General features: G+C 39.3%; 1 protein-coding gene across 4 annotated transcripts in view; it reads left to right on the top strand.

The window, feature by feature from the left end:
- Nucleotides 1-18,164, top strand: part of LOC132405409 (actin filament-associated protein 1-like 1) — a 188,715-nt gene that overhangs the window by 81,042 nt on the left and 89,509 nt on the right. For 2 of the 4 annotated variants that reach the window (XM_059990180.1, XM_059990179.1), the window contains exons 2-3: nucleotides 7,250-7,378; nucleotides 10,611-10,688. In XM_059990180.1, coding sequence (XP_059846163.1) covers nucleotides 7,250-7,378; nucleotides 10,611-10,688 — 207 coding nt within the window. Of the gene's footprint in view, nucleotides 1-5,206; nucleotides 5,355-7,022; nucleotides 7,150-7,249; nucleotides 7,379-10,610; nucleotides 10,689-18,164 lie in introns of those variants that run through there. The other 2 variants (XM_059990181.1, XM_059990182.1) reach the window with 2 other exon arrangements.

Here is an 18,164-nt window from a genome sequence, read left to right as displayed (position 1 = left end):
ATCTGAAGTCAATTATCTAACACCAGAATGAAAAGGATTGAAACTACCTCTATAAAGGGAATTATTCCACCTTGCTCCAAAGTTCAGTTTCATCTTGATTCCTGATTTATATTCTGTGGGGTGGGAATTCCCTGCTTTATTTTTGCGGCTGGCAACACACAGTTGAGACATACATCAAATGTGGCTCAAAGGACTGCAGAATTTTGCATATAAGCTACATAGATACACAGAGACAACTTGCCGCATCAGGTACAGCTGTTGGCCAGTTCTCCTGCTTGTTTCCTATTAGAATGCCTTGCCTCCCATTTGGAGAGCCTCATGTGTGAGCTCCTTGCAGCTGCACTAGCTAGGACCCTATCACATTACAGACAGCAAAGAAATCTTGGATTTCATTGTAATTTTGAAGCAGTTTTATTTGTTTATACTCACTGATGTCTATCCTGTTTTGTTTTTGTTACTTTTGGTGGATTTTTATGACGTTAGTTCACCTTGAATTAAAAATTGAACATCTTGCCCAGCTGCATACGACTACTGATAGGAATTAGGTGGCTAAATGTATTGAAGCTTTAAAACTACAAAATTAGAACATCATGTTCAGGGTTTTCTTTGAGTCCAATAATTTTGTCCTATTTCATGTTCATGTCTGCTTTGATGAAAGTCACAGTAATTCTCAGCACAGCTGGCATCTGCAGGAGTGTGTCTGTTTCAACTCCTACATCCTATCCTAACAGCATAAAAGAAAGTAATCCCCAACCAATTCGGAAGGTGATTGCTTTTCCATAAGTAAGAAACGAAAGACTTCCATTTGTATAGATATCCCAAAATCACTTCACATTAAACTTATATGGATACAAAATTATAGTGTCACTATCTTTGAAGAACAGAACCTTTGTCCTGTTTTAAAGCAAATTTGTCCCCCATCAATCAGTAATTTCTAAATATCAATATAATTTGAAACTTCCCTTCACAAATTAATACCAGTCTTAAGCTTTTAGCAAATGGAACACACAAGCAGGGCAATGTCAGTCCATGTGAATGTGTAAAATGGAAATTTTATTTGAGGCAAATGTGAAACTTCGGGAGAATAAATCTATGAAACTGCATTTTTCTTAGAAGACCTCAGAAGTAAGTTTAGTAATAAACATCTGAATGTGTCAATACACTCTCAATATTTAACTGGGTGCAACCACAAGTTAAATCAGAAGTCTAGTGGAAGAATAATTTCATCTTCATTTCTACCTCAGTTATTACCACAAGCCATTCCCTGGTTATGAATACCCAACTATGGACACCCCTACACATGAATAAACTTTCATAATATTAAATTCAGAAGTCTAGCATATGCATTTGTTCATACAAATGACAGAACTGGTTTTCTATCTTCACTTTTAGCAATTGTTCTTTCTTATCAGTCTCGTGTGCTTTTGATACCATTCCTTAAAACATTATGTAAGTATAGTTGCTATGTTGAGGATTTGTATATTTTTAAATTTATGGAGTTTTATGGAAATTATGGATATCTGCAAACACAAAACCCATTCATTATCTGGGGACAGCCTGTACAGGCTTGTAAACTACCTCTGTAAGACCTGAGTCTAAAACACTTTATGTCTTTTTGGAACCAGCTAAAATTAACAAGTTGGTGTTACTCAACTTCATGTTCCTTACTTCTAATAGTGGCTTTCTTCTGATCCTTTGCATTCTCTCTTGCATGCCCCTTGACTTTGCGAGAACAGGGATTTTCTGCACAGACCATTTGTTTTCTGTTCTTTGCACTCATCAAGTTCTGAGGGATGGTTACAGACTGAGATAATTCCCAGAGGGACTGACATCAAACAGTACCTCCATGCTAGATGTTTGTATGAGATTATCCTGTTGTAATTAAGGGGGTGGGGATGGCAACATATCTCCTGGAACTACACAGTCTAGTAAAAGCTGAGGTCCATCTTTCACTTTGATCGACAAAAGGAAGACGGGAATGAGGGATGAGTGTTCTGGGTATGAGATTCCCATTTAATGGCAGAGGAAAAGGGAAAAGAACAAAAGTAGGCCTGATCTCCATATGTTTGCACATTCAAAAGGGAAAACTGGTATAGCACAAATTACTTATGTTAACATTATTCATCACTCAACTCAGGGTGGATCTCAGTTTATAGACTGGGATAGTGGTGGCCATGGCTCCAATCAGAGATCTGTAAAATGGATGAGCATCAGGAGCGGAGGGAACGGTGGTATCTAAGCTGACACAAACAAACAATCGGGCTGAGGAGGGAGTTTCGATGAGGAGGTCAGGGATTGAGAGTGATTGTAAGCGATGCATGGTAGTGATGTCATGGATGGACAGAAAGGGAAAGAGATGGATCAGAGTGGTGAGATGGGTGGTGATTAGGGTCTGTGGTGTGCATTGGTCAAGGTTTTTGAGCCTGGGCTTCAGAAGATTATTAAAGCAGTGGAGATAAGGTCATGATGTTAATTGGGTTTGAAGGGAGAGCTGGAAGAATGGTGGCTATGTAAAGGACCTGTTTGATAGAGAGCCTTATCCAGTGCTACATTTGAAGACCAGGTCTCCACAGTAAGTCCAACAAGGTTTGTAGCTTGGATAAGTTCTCCTATGAAGCTCCATTAAGCAGCTTTACATGGGGATAAACTTCATCCCATCTGCCCCAAAAACAGAATTCATGTCAAGGCTACAAGAGTAACTTAACCAACAATGCCTGGTTAAATTTCCATAGCATTGCAAAAACCATAAGTGGTAAGAGTTGTCTTTTTTCTAGAAATAAAATTGAATTTCAGATGAGTCACCCCAAAACAAAAACAGCTGTATGGAATTGAACTGTTAGGCAATAGAACTTTGTTAACTAATGTATTTTCCATAGTGTCCCTGAATAAAGAAACATTAACTAACACAATGCAAAATTAAATGCAGAGCCTTAAACTACAAACCAAACATTTGGTGTTTAGTTCACAAGAAGAAAACCATTTGTGGCAGAGCCACCTGTGTTGCCTTGAGTTCAGGCAGCCTATCTTTTAAATGTCAGCACTGATTACTGAAAATCTCTGCTAAGTCTTGACAGCTAAGATAAAGAAGGGAGCTTGTTCACTTAAATCCACTGTGACCTAAATCCTTCAACAGGTTTGAATTCCAGTGTAACAAGTAACCTATTAACCTGCCCCCATGAATCATCCTACACTCTGCTTTGGACTGACTTTTGCTGCTTTAAACCCATGAGTTTAGTTTGTACTCAAGTATTATAAAGTACCAGAAAGTGCCCAGTTTATAGTTAGAGCTTATGGTTAATAGTCTGTTTCTAAACACCAATACAAACAGAAGCATGCTTTGACATGTGACTGTGTCACAACCTTGGTTGGCAGCAGCTAAGAATGTGTTAAGTACTTGCAGCAGTTGTCAACAAAAAGCTTTATATGTGCATAGACTCAAAAACTAATGTAAAGCAGAAAGCACCAAATCTCGAAGCAACCTTGTAATAATGCAAAGTCTTGCAAACATTTGAAGAATAGAAGTTGGAATAGGTCCATTTTTCCCTTTGGGCCTCCTTCACTGTCCAGATATTTCGCCTAGAACTGCTTTCCACATCCATTGTTTTCCTTAACGTCCAAAATTTATCAGTTTTTCTTAACATTCACCTTGGGCATACTTAGCAAATGTTACGTGCTGAAATGCAAAGGTTCATTGACCCACTTGGTTACGAAATATCTTCTCATTTCATCACTTAATAGTTAACCTGTTATTTTGAAACCATGGCCCTTGGCTGTATGAGCCTCGGCCAGGAGGAACAATATCTCTGCTTCTCCCTCGCAAGCTTTGTAAGAATTTTGCATATTTTAATGACCTCTCATTTATCTAGGTTTAGGAGAGCATAAAGAAGGAGAGCTGTTCTATTTTCTTGATCGTTTTAATCTACAAAGCCTTTCAGAAACTTTTCCATCCTTTGACAGAGTGAATTAATTTTGTATTAATTATGTAGAAGTATTGGTGATTAAGTCAAAGTATCCTTGAAGCCCAAGTTGCAATAAAAGGAAATGGAGCTTAATTTTTGATATCCTACACTGGAATACATGACCAAAAAATCATCTGTTTCACTAAGCCACATATACCTTGGTGACATATTTGGACAAAATAGTAAAACTGCTCATGTTAAGAGCTGTGTTGCGATGTGCACAAAGAGACACTGAAGTGTTTATTTAGCAAAAACGAGCAGCAGGCATCATGTTTGAGGTAAGGAAGAAAAAGCCTGGTCGACCCAATATTACATGATTTTTTTAAAATGCTAAAGATCAAAGGTAACAGAGGGACAATTCTACAGTTACAATGTACCTACAATGCTTCCTTTGAATTATACATAGTTTTCAGACGCCTCCTTCTTTGCACCCACACTCCAGACACCCAAAATGAATGTTAATCCCCACTGATTCTAGGCTGCATTCATGCATATGCATGAGGTCTAAGTGGAGTGTTTTTTGTTTGCAATTGACCCCAACCTGCATGCAGGAAGTCCATTGTTTAGAGCTGCGGTTTACATTCCATCTATAATCCACATTCAAATCAGAAGACTTACTGCTGTTAAAATTTCTATTTACTACATACCATAACTCCAGAATATGCCCTAACAGGCTGGATCTCTCGAATCAATAATAGTATGAGGACAGTTTGAAAAGAGTGTTTTTTTCATTTTTCAGTCAGCTGGATCGCCAATAGAAATTCTAAAGTCGAGATTTTCGGGTGGTTTGGAGTTCAATGTAATCTCTGAACTACAGCATGAATATGTCATATTTCTTCACTGTATTACAGCTTACATGTTTTTGTTTTACTATCCAAGTCATTTACCAGAAACCAACAGTTCTAGGAACGTGGAATCACTTACAGTACACCTATTTTTGTCCATATTCCTTTTATTTGGTTTTCTGATGCCAGTAGGCCATAACAATTTAGTAGGGGAGCTTATATTTTAAATGCTTTATAAAATTAATGATAATGTTGAGTGAATATTGTACTAATGAGTTTTTTTAACTTGGTTTTGTGTAATTCAGTGGGCCTTGTGCTGTTCCAGTTCACAGGAAGTTGTGGTTAGAAAGTATGTGAGTGCTTTCTGTGGAAACAGTGTTATTTATTGACAAAGAAAATATCCCCTGCTGATAGTTTGACTTATTTATCTTAAGTTTGCTTTGGCGTCTGCTCTGGCCATGAGGTATGGTCAGCCCAAGAGGGAGAGGAGGAGGGGGAGCGGAAGAGACACTGCTTGTGGAGGCTGAAAGTTGTGTGAATACAAAACACAGCAAGGAAAATGTCATAGAAATATTTCATCATTGGCTGTGGTAAAATCTTGATTTAATTGGTAAGCAGCTAATTTTAGATTTACTTAAATATAACAAGCAAGAAGATGCAATGGATAATTTCAAGCTGGCAAACAAAAAAAAATGTTAAGTAAACATTGGATTAAAATACCAAACAGCAAAGCATTACCTGGTTTATTGTAGTGAAGTCAGTTTTGGTACCAATGTTAGAAAAGTTTAAATTGGACATTAATAGTATTTTGGAAGTATTCACACTAGAACCAGAAGTGGTATTTTGCTTCCCTATTCAGGGGAATAAGAACACAAGAACATAAGGAAGAGGATAAACTGTGGGCCTCACCTCAAACCTGCTCTATTGATGGATAAGGCCATGGCTTATATGATCATTGGGCTTAAACTCTGCCGGATGGATTGCAAAGGCAGGGTGTGGGGACTGGAGACGAAGGTCAGACTGGTTCTGCTTGCATCTTCACGACATTTGCTCCACTCTTTGCCGCACTAAGGCTGAGGCTGTGGGCCTGCTCCGGCTGCTCCTTCCCTCATATCTATGGACTCACTTTCGTTCTGAATGCTGTTGCTTGCTTTTATTATTTTCAAGTATTTTTCATCTCTCTCTGCGCATTGGGTAGCTCTTGTTTTCTTTTGATGGATTCTTTTGGAATTCTTGTTTCATGGAAGGAGACAAATTTCAAAGTTTTATGATATTTACATACTTTGATAATGTACTTTGAGCTTTGCAATTCACTTAGTGTGGAGCTTGTGCTCTGAATACAAAGAAACTGTCAAATTATTGTATATATTTATGGGGTGTTAGCTTTCATAAATTGAGGGATAGAGTTTAAAGGACACAATGTAATGATGCAGCTCTATAAAACTCTAGTTAGGCCACACTTGGAGTACTGTGTCCAATTCTGGTCGCCTCACTATAGGAAGGATGTGGAAGCATTAGAAAGGGTACAGAGGAGATTTACCAGGATGCTGCCTGGTTTAGAAAGTATGGATTATGATCAGTGATTAAGGGAGCTACTCTTTGAATATGATAGAGGTGTACAAGATATTAAGAGGAATAGACAGAGTAGACAGCCAGCGCCTCTTCCCCAGGGCACCACTGCTCAGTACAGCAGGACATGGCTTTAAGGTAAGGGAAAGGAAGTTCATGGGGGATATTAGAGGAAGGTTTTTCACTCAGGGAGTGGTTGGTGCGTGGAATGCACTGCCTGAGTCAGTGGTGGAGGCAGATACACTAGTGAAGTTTAAGAGACTACTAGACAACTATATGGAGGAATTTAAGGTGGGGGATTATATGGGAAGCAGGGTTTGAGGGTCAGCACAAGATTATGGGCTGAAGGGCCTGTAATGTGCTGTACTGTTCTATGTTCTATATTTAATTCTTCAGAATGAGTTCAGTGCTGAGTTTCTACTCCTGAAATTGGGAGATTATTTACCGCAGTACACTCTGTTCATTTGCAATAGTTACAAATCTGTCATAGGTAGTAAGAGGAATGAGAGGTTATGAATTAAGGGCAGTGTACAAGCTTATCAGCACAATGTTGAAGTAACTATTCCCTTATTAAATGTGCAGTAATGAATTAAGTTAAGAGTTCTTCTGTTGATTTCTTCTAACCCTGTGTGAATTGTTATCTCTTCGTCACCTCATTTCTCTTTATTATTTCAGCTGCTCCTTCAGGCACGACACCAACATAACTCCTGCACTGCTTTTAACATTATTGCCTTTGGCAGTTCTCTGTTCGAGGTCCCGCATCTCTTTTTCGTACACCAAGATTATAATCATTTCGATAAAGTGCTTCGAGACACTTGTCCGCATCTGAGAAAATTGTAAATGCTTGTCGGTGTAGTTTCAGTTGTAGCAGGTCCTACTGTTTACACTCAAACTTCTGTAATGGGCTAATTGTACAACTTGCTTTTCTTTCTCTAGTGGTGGAGCAGCTGATTCCGGAACTGAATCTCTTGCTAAAATTACTGGACCACGAGTATCTGAGTGCCACCACCAGAGAGAAGACTATGACAGTGAGCAGCATGCTGCAACGGCTTCAGCCCACCTCAGGTTAGTGATGGGAATGAGGTGCCGTTGCACTCAATCCACTAACCAGAACAGAGTCGTATTTCTCCTCTCTTTCTTTATCTATGAACCAATGAGTTTAGTCCTCATGCGTATTTACCAGTTCAGGAGCTGATTGTCTCGCCTACCACATAATGTCCACCCATAATGTGTGAATGGGGCACTGTCTACAACACGCCGCAGATGCCATCCATACCAGTCCACAACTAGTTAATTGGAAGTATGCCTTGTGGGAGGTTGCTTCCAAGGTGAAACTCCCAGGTTCTTGAGTTATGATATTTTTGTGGCATAAGACTCTTGATCTAAATTGTCAAGTTCATTCAGACATAAGAGCTTGCAGAAATATATGATACCATGGCACTAACGTGCCCTTGGGAGTTTCAGACTGAAGGCACAGCTGGTTCTGGTTCAGCAGCAACTGCAGTCCTGTAGTTCTAGCACCCACCAGCCCCAGGAATCAAACCTGATTCACTCCCTTTAGTTGGAGCATTCCTCACTTTATTAAGCCCAAAATATCAAAATCTGTACTACTCTAAAAATGCAGTCTTGTAGCACTGTTTATTTTAGGACTGAACAATTTAAAATGGATATATTCCAGTGTGAAATAGGGTAATAAATATTTTCAATTAGTTCCATGTAACATAAGAAATTAAACCAAGCAGTTCCCAGCTTGAGCCATCCTGGCACGATGTGATATCTACATGTAATATCGTACAGTATAGCAGGGGAACAGGCTTTTCGGCCTATGATGTTGTGGCAAACTGATTCAGCTAATGACACCATATTAAACTAATCCCTTTTGCCTACACATGTCCACATTCCTCCGCTGATCCCTCGGGATCAATAAAGTATGTCTGTCTGTCTGTATCTACTATGAATAAACTTAGAAAGTTCACAGGACAACAATTCACTATCAAGGAGCCTCATTCCCCACACAATATTTCTTTTGAAGCATTGCAAGGGAAACTGGATTGCCTTCCCCAGGGAACAGCTATGATTACTTACTCACGTAATAACCATGTATTTAAAATGAGACTCTGGGCCTTCCATTTGACTGAACCGCATTGTGCATCAGTATCACCCCACAACTGTCCCGAGCTCCATTCTCTTGCCTTCCAGTCCTAAGCCATCACGACCCTCCTATGGAAGAACCTCATTAGCTTAGACCCAGAAGCATGAATGACACTTCCTAGTCTCAGATGGATCTGTAACTACCACTCTCTCCCTTCACTGAGGACATAGCCCTCAGCCCTTGTTCCAAATGCCAACATTTCACTTTGTTCACTTGCAAATGAAAAACACATTGCAATAACTGTTTGGCACTTCCGATTCTCCTGGGTGCTGATGGTGTTTACAATATAAGGCCCACAAGTTTGATGTCATAAGCTGAACTAGTTTGCCACAACATCATAGACCGAAGAGACTGTTCCCCTGCTACGCTGTACTATATTACATGTAGACATCACAACATGCCAAGATGATGCAAGTTGGGAAGCGCCTAGTTTAATTTCTGGAATTACATGGAACTACCTGAAAATATTTGTTATCCTATTTCACGCAAGGACGTATCCATTTTAAATTGCTTGGACCTAAAGTAAACAGTGCTACAAGACTCACAGTGATGTTCTCACAACTTAAAGTGTTTCTCTCAGAAGTTAGCTATGAAGATCTATAATTTTGCTTAACTATTTGTTGCCAAGCCTGCATTGTCAGTTAGTTAACAAATTTTGTTATCCATCAAGATGGCCTGATGGTAAGTAATGATAAGGTTTCTAGCTGTGCCTGTTCCCAGATGATAAAGCATAGTAATCAGCAATTTTCCTTTCATCATGTAGGTATGCAAAATGAGCAAACAGTTGCTTCACATCTTCAAAGTGATTAGAGCAGAATTTTGCTGTCCAGCAATTTCCAGGAACACAGAGCCAAGTGGTTTACTGGCTTTGAAGTTCCACAGCCCAGCTGTGACTTGACCACATGGGTGCTCCTTTAGGGTTATTGTGAAATTTGAAAGTGTGCTGCATTTAATTCGTCACCACTTAGTGTCAGAAATGTTTTAGGGTATGTTTTATCACTCTGCTGACTTGCAATAAACACATTGGCACATGGAATTTAATTATGCCCAACAATAGGGACATAAATATTCTATACTACTGCCACTTAAGCAGTGAAGCCAGTGGTACAGTCCTTGATTTTAGTTTGTTAATCTGGGATGCAGTTTGTAAAGAATAGTTCGATCTGTGTGCATTGCAGTAAATTCTGTCACTTTACCGGCAATTTGGATGATAAGTTAAGTAATGTACTTTAGACCTATAGCATATTGCTACCAATACCAAAAGGAAAATATTAGATCTGAAATTGCAACAATTTCTGACTTACAAATTCTCACTAGCCAGAGATTTTAAAGCTTTAGGTTTCTAAAGTTATAAGGATCAGAGGTAATATTGTTCATGATTACATAAGACGAAACAATATTCTTAATGTAGAGGTTGATAGGTTCTTGATTATTAAAGGCATCAAAGGATACAGGGAGAAGGCAGGAAAATGGATTCGAGAAGGAAATTAAATCAGCTGTGATGGAATGGTGGAGTAGACTCGATGGGCTGAATGGCCTAATTCTGCCCCTATGGCTTATGGTCTTATTCGAAAACCTGAGCCTGGTGTTGATGCCCCTGGCTTGGAGCTAGATTTTGCAGAATCTGTTTGATCTGTTTGATCAAAATCAGAAAGGAAAATATTGAAGAGGTACTGCTTATTAAGGAGCAGCTATTCCATACACCAGAGAAAGTCACAAGTAGGTTGAGGTCAACGGAGTAAAGATTAAGAGACGGTGGAAATTTGGATCACATTTTTTAATTACAGTTTACATCTTTGAACACTCCAATTCTTTTCCATCCAGGAGATTCACAGATTTTAATTACTGTCATGAGGAATATTGGATCAATTTATGCGGCAGATGCTTCAGTGAGAAATTTCTACCTGACTGCACAAGCTAAGCAGCAAAATGTTGGAGTCTGATTTACCAGCAAATAAGCTATAGAGTGGTAATTCCTTAAGCAATATGGTTTCAAATTGGAAACTGATGTCATGTCAGTTGTTCAAATCAATATTGGTAATAGTTAATCAGTGGAAGGAAGTGAGAATTGGAGTACGAAGTTTCTAAATGTTAGTTTTCATCTGTTATAATTAGATTTTGCTGTATCTCTTTCCTCATTTTCAGAGAAAAGCTACATGTACATGAATACCTCAGACTGTCGGAATGGCACAAGTTTTGTGGAATCCCTATTTGAGGAGTTTGGTATGTAATATAGCAGTTTTGCTTTAATAATAAACAAATGCAAGTTCAAGGCTAGTTCTAGCATTTAAGAACCATGGGGGCCCAGGTTTGTAGTTTTAATAGAAGCAAAACTGCCAGTATGCACTACAATTATAAAATAAAATATAAAATGTCTTGTGTCTGCAAATGTACAGTAATGTAGCAGTCCGTAAGTTGTCAAAAAAAATCCTGCATATCCTGGCATGAGTAATTGCTACCTCTGTGGAATATGACATGAAGTTATATAGTTAAGTGTTATTCTAAATGTTAACAGCTTATAAACAAAAATCAGAACATTGTGAGAGTTCAGCAGGTAAAGCAGCATCTGTGAGATAAAAGGTGTATGTTGATGTTTGGGTCAAGAACCTGCATCAGGGTTGAGTGGAAAGATTTTGGCAGTTTAAGGTTGGGGAGGGTGGGGGCGGCAGATGGGGTAGAGGGAGATTGGTTGCCGATAGGTGGAAACAGGTGGGGAGGAGATGATGGGCAGATGGAACCAAATGGGGGAAGGGAATAAACAAAAAGGAGAAGAAAGCTGGGCAGACAAGAGAACACTGATGTGTGGGTTCCCTGAAATTGGAATATTCATTATTCATACATTGGATTATAAACTACCAAAGCAGAAAATGAGATTTTTTTTTCTTCCATTTTACATTTGTCCTCATTGTAAGGCTACAGAAGGCCAAGGATAGACAAGTTGGTGTGGGAGAGGGAAGGAGAGTTAAAATAATATGTAATTGGAAGCCACTATGGACAGAGTTGAAGTGTTTTGCAGAATAGTTACTTAGTTTACGCTTTATTTCACAAATGTAATGGAGACCACACAATAAGCATTGAATGGCAGACCAAATTGGAAGGGGTGCGGGTGAACCTCTGCCTCACTTGGAATAACTCAAAACTTGGTCTTCCAAGTGAGGTAGAGGTTTACCTGTGGTCTGGCCGCAACAGCCATCTCAAGCTCCTGATTTTGTGCAGTTTAACTCTCCTTCCGCTCTCATACTTACCTGTCCTCTGCCTACTGCTTTATTAGAGCAAAAGCAAATTGGAAGAACAACATCTCATTTCATTTGATTAGCTTTTAACCCAAAGGTATAAATGTAGAATTTTCCAGTTTCCAGTAACCCACACGTCTAGACAGACAACTGACCATAACTGCTCAAACCTGGTGCAGCAAACAACTTGCTGGAGGAATTCGATCTGCACCTTGACCTGCTGAGTTCCTCCAGCAAATTGTTGCTCCAACTCAGAGCTCTGGGATTGTCTCCCCACACATATTTGACTTGTCCATCTAGTTTTCTTCTCGCATTGTTTACCTTTCTCATCCCCTCCCCACCTAGTTCCACCTGCCTATTATCCCCTCCCCATCAGATTCTACCTATAACCTAACCAAAATCTTTACCAAACCCACTCCTCCACCTGGTTCCATCTGCCTATCACTTCCTCTCTTATTTTACCCAACACCCATCAGCCTTTATCTCATCCGTCCAACCACTATGCCCCTTGTACCACTTTATACAAACAAGCCCTTTGGTTTCCTATCGATCCTGATGCAGGGTTTTGACGCAAAAATTCAGTTTACACCTTTTACCTCCACAGATGCTGCTTGACTTGCAGAGGTCACCTGGCATTTTTTTTTTAGTTGCTATTCTTGTGAAGCTGATGGTAAAATCTGCATACAGTTATGTTTTTAAAGAATATATTCCTATAGTACTACTATGGGTAAGAAGCTGTAATTACGAGGGATGATTGATAAGTTTGTGGGCTAAGGTAGGAGTCGATTTTAGAAAACCTAGCACATTTATTTTTCAACATAGTCCCCTCCTACATGAACACACTTAGCCCCGATGGTCGTGGAGCATACGGATCCCTTCTTTGTAGAAGTGGTCCACAGCAGGGGTGATTGATAAGTTCATGGCCTAAGGTAGAAGGAGATGAATTTATTAACTTGAAACTTTCTGCATTATCACTCAGAGTTGACCTGCACGTGCATGTAACGAGAGCATCTTGGACCTCCAGGTAGTCCACAGTAGGGGTGATTGATAAGCTTGTGGCCTAAGATAGAAGGAGATGAGTAATACTGCTCTTGTTACATGCACATACAGGTCAACTCTTTAAGTGATTGTGCAGAAAGTCTGAAGTTAATAACTCATATCCTTCTACCTTAGGCCACAAACTTATCAATCACCCCTCGTATTGTGTGATGATTTATAAAACTTGCCCCAATTACAAATGCAGAATTAATAATAGAGAATGGGAATGTAATGCTTCTATAAATATATTGTTTTTAAAAAAGAATAGAAATGATTTAGTTATTTCAATATTGAAAGCCTGATTGTCCACTGCAAATTATACTTTAGCTTTAATCGAGTTACTGACAGAGGCATACATTTCTTAGAAAGCTGCAATGCTCCCTCCATCATCTACATACAGACATGTCGAACTTTAAACTTATTAATGCATTTGTTGATGCTTTGGTAAAGGTAACTAAAAGCAAATCTTTTTTTAATCCAATATAAGTGGTATTCAAATATAATAGAAGAAAATTCCTGGCATTTTGACCAGTTCCTATTTCATTTTGATTGAGATAAAATATAACAAATTACAGTACAGTTAGTGTAAGGAGAAATCAGCAAATAGAGGAGTCTGAATGCTATAGATTGATCAAAGAAAGATATGCTTTTGAGTGGGACTATAGTCTTCTGACTGACAACAATGCAGTTGTTTCTTTAAGTAACACAATGAAACATAATATAACATAGCATAATACCAAAAATCAACTCTTCTAATCAATCATCTTCTGATCATTGAAGCAAAGAACAGCTTGAAAAAAGAATTGATGGAAAAAATCCCTCTGATGGCATTCACTCAAAGCACCCTGCTCCCTGCCACTCTTGTCTCTATCCCCATCCACCACTGCCTGTCCATTTTAGGATATTAGTCATGTAGTTCTCAATCTAACTTAAATAGCTCCAATTTCTAAACTTCTTGTCCCAGTCTAAGACTTCAATCTTTTTGTCGGATATTTATTTAATGGAAAAATAGCTTTTTTGTTGTTGAGTAGCCATTGACTTCATTGTAGAAAACAAAATGTTTTATTTCTATGGTTTGTTTGCACTGCATTGCAGCCCTGGAGATTATAAAGAGCCCTTTGAGTATCATTAATGTTTTTCCAATTAGTTAACATTGTGCATGTTTGCAGTTATTTCAAACTGGACATTTATATTTTCCATTCGTGTCCCATTAAGAATACTTCAACAAATGTGGACTACAGGGAATGAAGAGTCCATAAATGAACAAATTTCTTTCATTAACTACAATGTCAGAAGACAAATCCAATATAACTAGAGGCAATAACAATAAGAACTATCTCAGTACAGCTGTTTAACAGAAGAGTCCCTGCAAATACTGGAAATCCAGAGCAACTCATAAAATGTCAGAGATACTCAGCAGGACATGCAGCATGCATCCCCTCATGCAGAGGGGAATAACTAGTTGGCATTTTGGGCTGAGACCTTATTGAAGAGTCTTGATAAAGGGTCTCAGCACGAACAATCAACTGCTTATTCCCCTCCATAGTTGTTGCCTGACTTGCTGAGTTCTTCCAGCATTTTGTGTTTTGCTCAGTACAACTCGTCTTCAATTTAAAAAGAAATCAGTTGATAATTACAGACATAATAGAATGAACCTTAAAATTGAAGATACCGCAGATTAATGAGAGAATGAAATTCATACAAAACAAAATTCAAAACAGATTGTAGTTCATGGGGGGGAGAAAAGGGAAAATGGACTGGATGTGAATTACAATGTTGTGATGATGTTATTAAAACTCTTCAACAGATTGTAATCTGTAGATTAAAATGTTTACCACCATCCTTATCTCAATTCATTAATAAAGAACTCACTTTAGTGGTGATGGTTGTAATCTGTGAAGAACCACATTTGAAATAGTTCTATCAATGGTGATGCAGGATGAGCCAGAAGCCATCAATTCTGAACTAATTTAGCTGTGATGGCTTGTAAATACAATTGTGGTATGTCATCATCATCTCGGCATGGGACAACTATTCCCTTATTAGTGGTTTGCAAAATATAAAGTTGGTTAAGGAAGGACAGGGGGCTGCAACAGGTGCCATTAGTCACTCTGTTATGGGAAAAGACAAAAGGACATAGCACATAAAAAGTGGGCTGCAAGCTAATACATACTGAGGTAGAAATTTGATGCAGTAGGTTATGTTGGTGAGATACCTCATTTATCCAGAAAAGCTCTCTGGGAACTCCAAGTGATATTCCTTTGAAATGGCAGTACTTGCTGACCATTTAAGGTACGCAATGGGTAAGAACAGATGGCAAGAACCAATGCTATGTTTTCCTCAGCTTGCACAGTTAAGTATGATCAATATAGTAACACTACCATGTGCAAACAGAATCGCTTGGCAGTACTTTCTTATGTATTGCTGAAATTTCAATCCCGAAGGAAGCAGGCATCATACGGCCAATGATGTATTTCAGTTTCTTTAATGTTTTATTGCTATTTCTTTAGAACTTCAAGTTGGTCTCCTGTGACAGAGATTGTTACTTCCTCTCCTCATCCTCTCATAAGAGATCCTCCTCAGAGCTTTTCGTGATAAATTTTGTAGTGGAGAAACAAGCAGATGAAAAGAATTCCAAGAGGAATCAACTGCGGAGTGAAGATCGTTAACAACCATTGCCAGAATTACTTGGTAGCTATTGCATCAGTCAGACCACATCACCATCATGTGCTCTACTGCAATAAGCTGATCATTTTTAATAAATAGCATCACTCATCATCTGAAATAAATCAAGTTTTTGCTTGAAAATGTCAGAAAATCACAACGGGGCAAAGTTCCACGCTCTTCTGTCTTTCCTATTTCACAGTCTTTCAAGTGAATTATAAATCCTTGTCCTCCATCAAGGCATCATTTTTGTGGCTGTTGGAAGGTTATTCCCTTTCCTCTTTAGTCTGCAACAGTGTCCATGATGAGTCACGCGGGGGTCTTGTTTGAGGTGGGCTGGTTTCACTATGCTGGGCAGGAGCAGTTTATGGTGGCTCTGTATGAGTGCATCCATCTAAGGGGTTTATCAACAGATCGTTCGATTTGCATTTGATATTTCCTTGTGAATGATGAATGCACTTTTCTCCAATATATTTTGCAGTTTCTGATGTGCCGAGGGTGCCAAAATGCTTTAGTGTACCAAAAAGAACTTCATTCCTATCTCTTACCAAGATAGCTATCTTCTTTCTATTGAACTGACTACTCAAATTCTTTTTCTTCTCCTCCTGTTAACTTTCTTTTTTTAATAGCCTCTCTCCACCTATATTGTCTGGACACTTTAAATTTACTTTTGTAGAAGCTTTCACTGGGGGGAAGAAAAAGCATTTCACTCCTTATCTTTGCTGCCTACTGCCCTGTCTCTATTCTCCAAAGTTTCTGAATATGTCCTTTGCCTCCCACCATTCCCAGAACTTCATTTGATCAAGCTTCTATCTCTATAACAGTCCTGTGTTATTTATTCACTGTTGGAATAGAAACAGAAAACCTACAGCACAATAAAGGCCCTTCGGCCCACAAAGTTGTACCGAACATGTACTAGGAAATTACTTAGAAATTACTAGGCTTACCCATAGCCCTCTATTTTTCCAAGTTCCATGTACCTATCCAAAAGTCTCTTAAAAGACCCTATCGTATCCGCCTCCACCACCGTTGCTGGCAGCCCATCCAACACACTCACCACTCTGCATAAAAAAACTGACATCTCCTCTGTACCTACTCCTCAGTATCTTAGATCTGTGTCCTCTTGTGGCAACCATTTCAGCCCTGGGAAAAAGCCTCTGACTATCCACCTGATCAATGCCTCTCATCATCTTATACTGCCCTATCTTGTCACCTCTCATCCTCCGTTGCTCCAAGGAGAAAAGGCTGAGTTCACTGTTTTCATAAGGGATGCTTCCCAATCCAGGCAACATCCTTGAAAATTCTCTCTGTACCCTTTCTATGGTTTCCACATCTTTCCTGTAGTGAGGCAACCAGAACTGAGCACAGTACTCCAAGTGGGGTCTGACCAGGGTCCTATATAGCTGCAATATTACCTCTCTGCTCCTAAATTCAATTACATGATTAATGAAGGCTAATACACCATATGGCTTCTTAACCACAGAGTCAACCTGCGCAGATGCTTTGAGCGTCCTATGAACTCGGACCCCACGATCCCTCTGATCCTCCACACTGCCATGTCGTAGCATTAATACTATATTCTGCCATCATATTTGACCTACCAGAATGAACCACTTCACACTTATCTGGGTTGAACTCCATCTGCCACTTCTCAACCCAGTTTTGCATCCAATCAATGTCCCTCTGTAACCTCTGACAACCCTCCACACTATCCACACCACCTCCAATCTTTGTGTCATCTGCAAACTTACTAACCCATGTCTCCACTTCCTCATCCAGGTCATTTATAAAAATCACGACGAGTAGGGGTCCCAGAACAGATCCCTGAGGCTCACCACTGGTGACCGACCTCCATGCAGAATATGACCTATCTACAACCACTCTTTGCCTTCTTTGGGCAAGCCAGTTCTGGATCCACAAAGCAATGTCCCCTTGGATCCCATGCCTCCTTACTTTCTCAACAAGCCTTGCATGAGGTACCTTGTCAAATGCCTTGCTGAAATCCATATACACTACATCTACTGCTCTTCCTTCATCAATGTGTTTAGTTACATCCTCAAAAAATGTACTTCTTGCTAACAATCTATGCAATATTGTCCACCCTTAATTGACCCAACTTCAGGAGCATTAAGAATCAACCTTTTTGATAGATTCAACAGTATATGTAAAGCAGTTGGGGAATAAGTATGGTTGGTTCCCTTCTTTGAAGGGACTAAATAGTTCTTTATGGTAATCCAACATATTTTTGGTTGCCATTACTAAGATTCTATTTTTAAATTTCCCTCTACTTGAATTTAAGTTCCCCAACTGCCAGAGTGTCTCTGAATCAAAGGACCACAACTTTAATTGCAAATCCATTAACTTAACTATTACACCACCATTTCATAACCAGCACTTAGCAAGACACTGGCCTGATGAAGGTTCTTAGCCCGAAACATTGATGGTTTACGCTTTTCTAATGATGCTGCCTGGCCTGCTGAGTTCCTCCAGCACTTTGTGTGTGTTTCTTGGATTTCCAGCATCTGCACACTTCCTCTTGTCTGTGATAACCAGCACATAGCAACGTTAATGACAAATGGCAGTGATTGCAGTAAACTTCAATCAGCATGCTTCTTAACATGGGTGCAGTTTTTGACATAGTTTTGGTCCTACAGTGCCTTTCCACTATTGCCTTGTTGGGCAGGACTGTACCTGTCTAGTTCTGTTCTTGTGTATCCACTTGAAGTCAGAGAACCAGCAGCAAAGATTGCTCTTCTCAGCCCTG

Source organism: Hypanus sabinus, chromosome 15, assembly GCF_030144855.1.
Source record: "Hypanus sabinus isolate sHypSab1 chromosome 15, sHypSab1.hap1, whole genome shotgun sequence".
NCBI lineage: Eukaryota > Metazoa > Chordata > Chondrichthyes > Myliobatiformes > Dasyatidae > Hypanus > Hypanus sabinus.
Note: the sequence above shows the minus strand (reverse complement) of the source record. Positions and strands in the feature narration are given on the sequence as shown.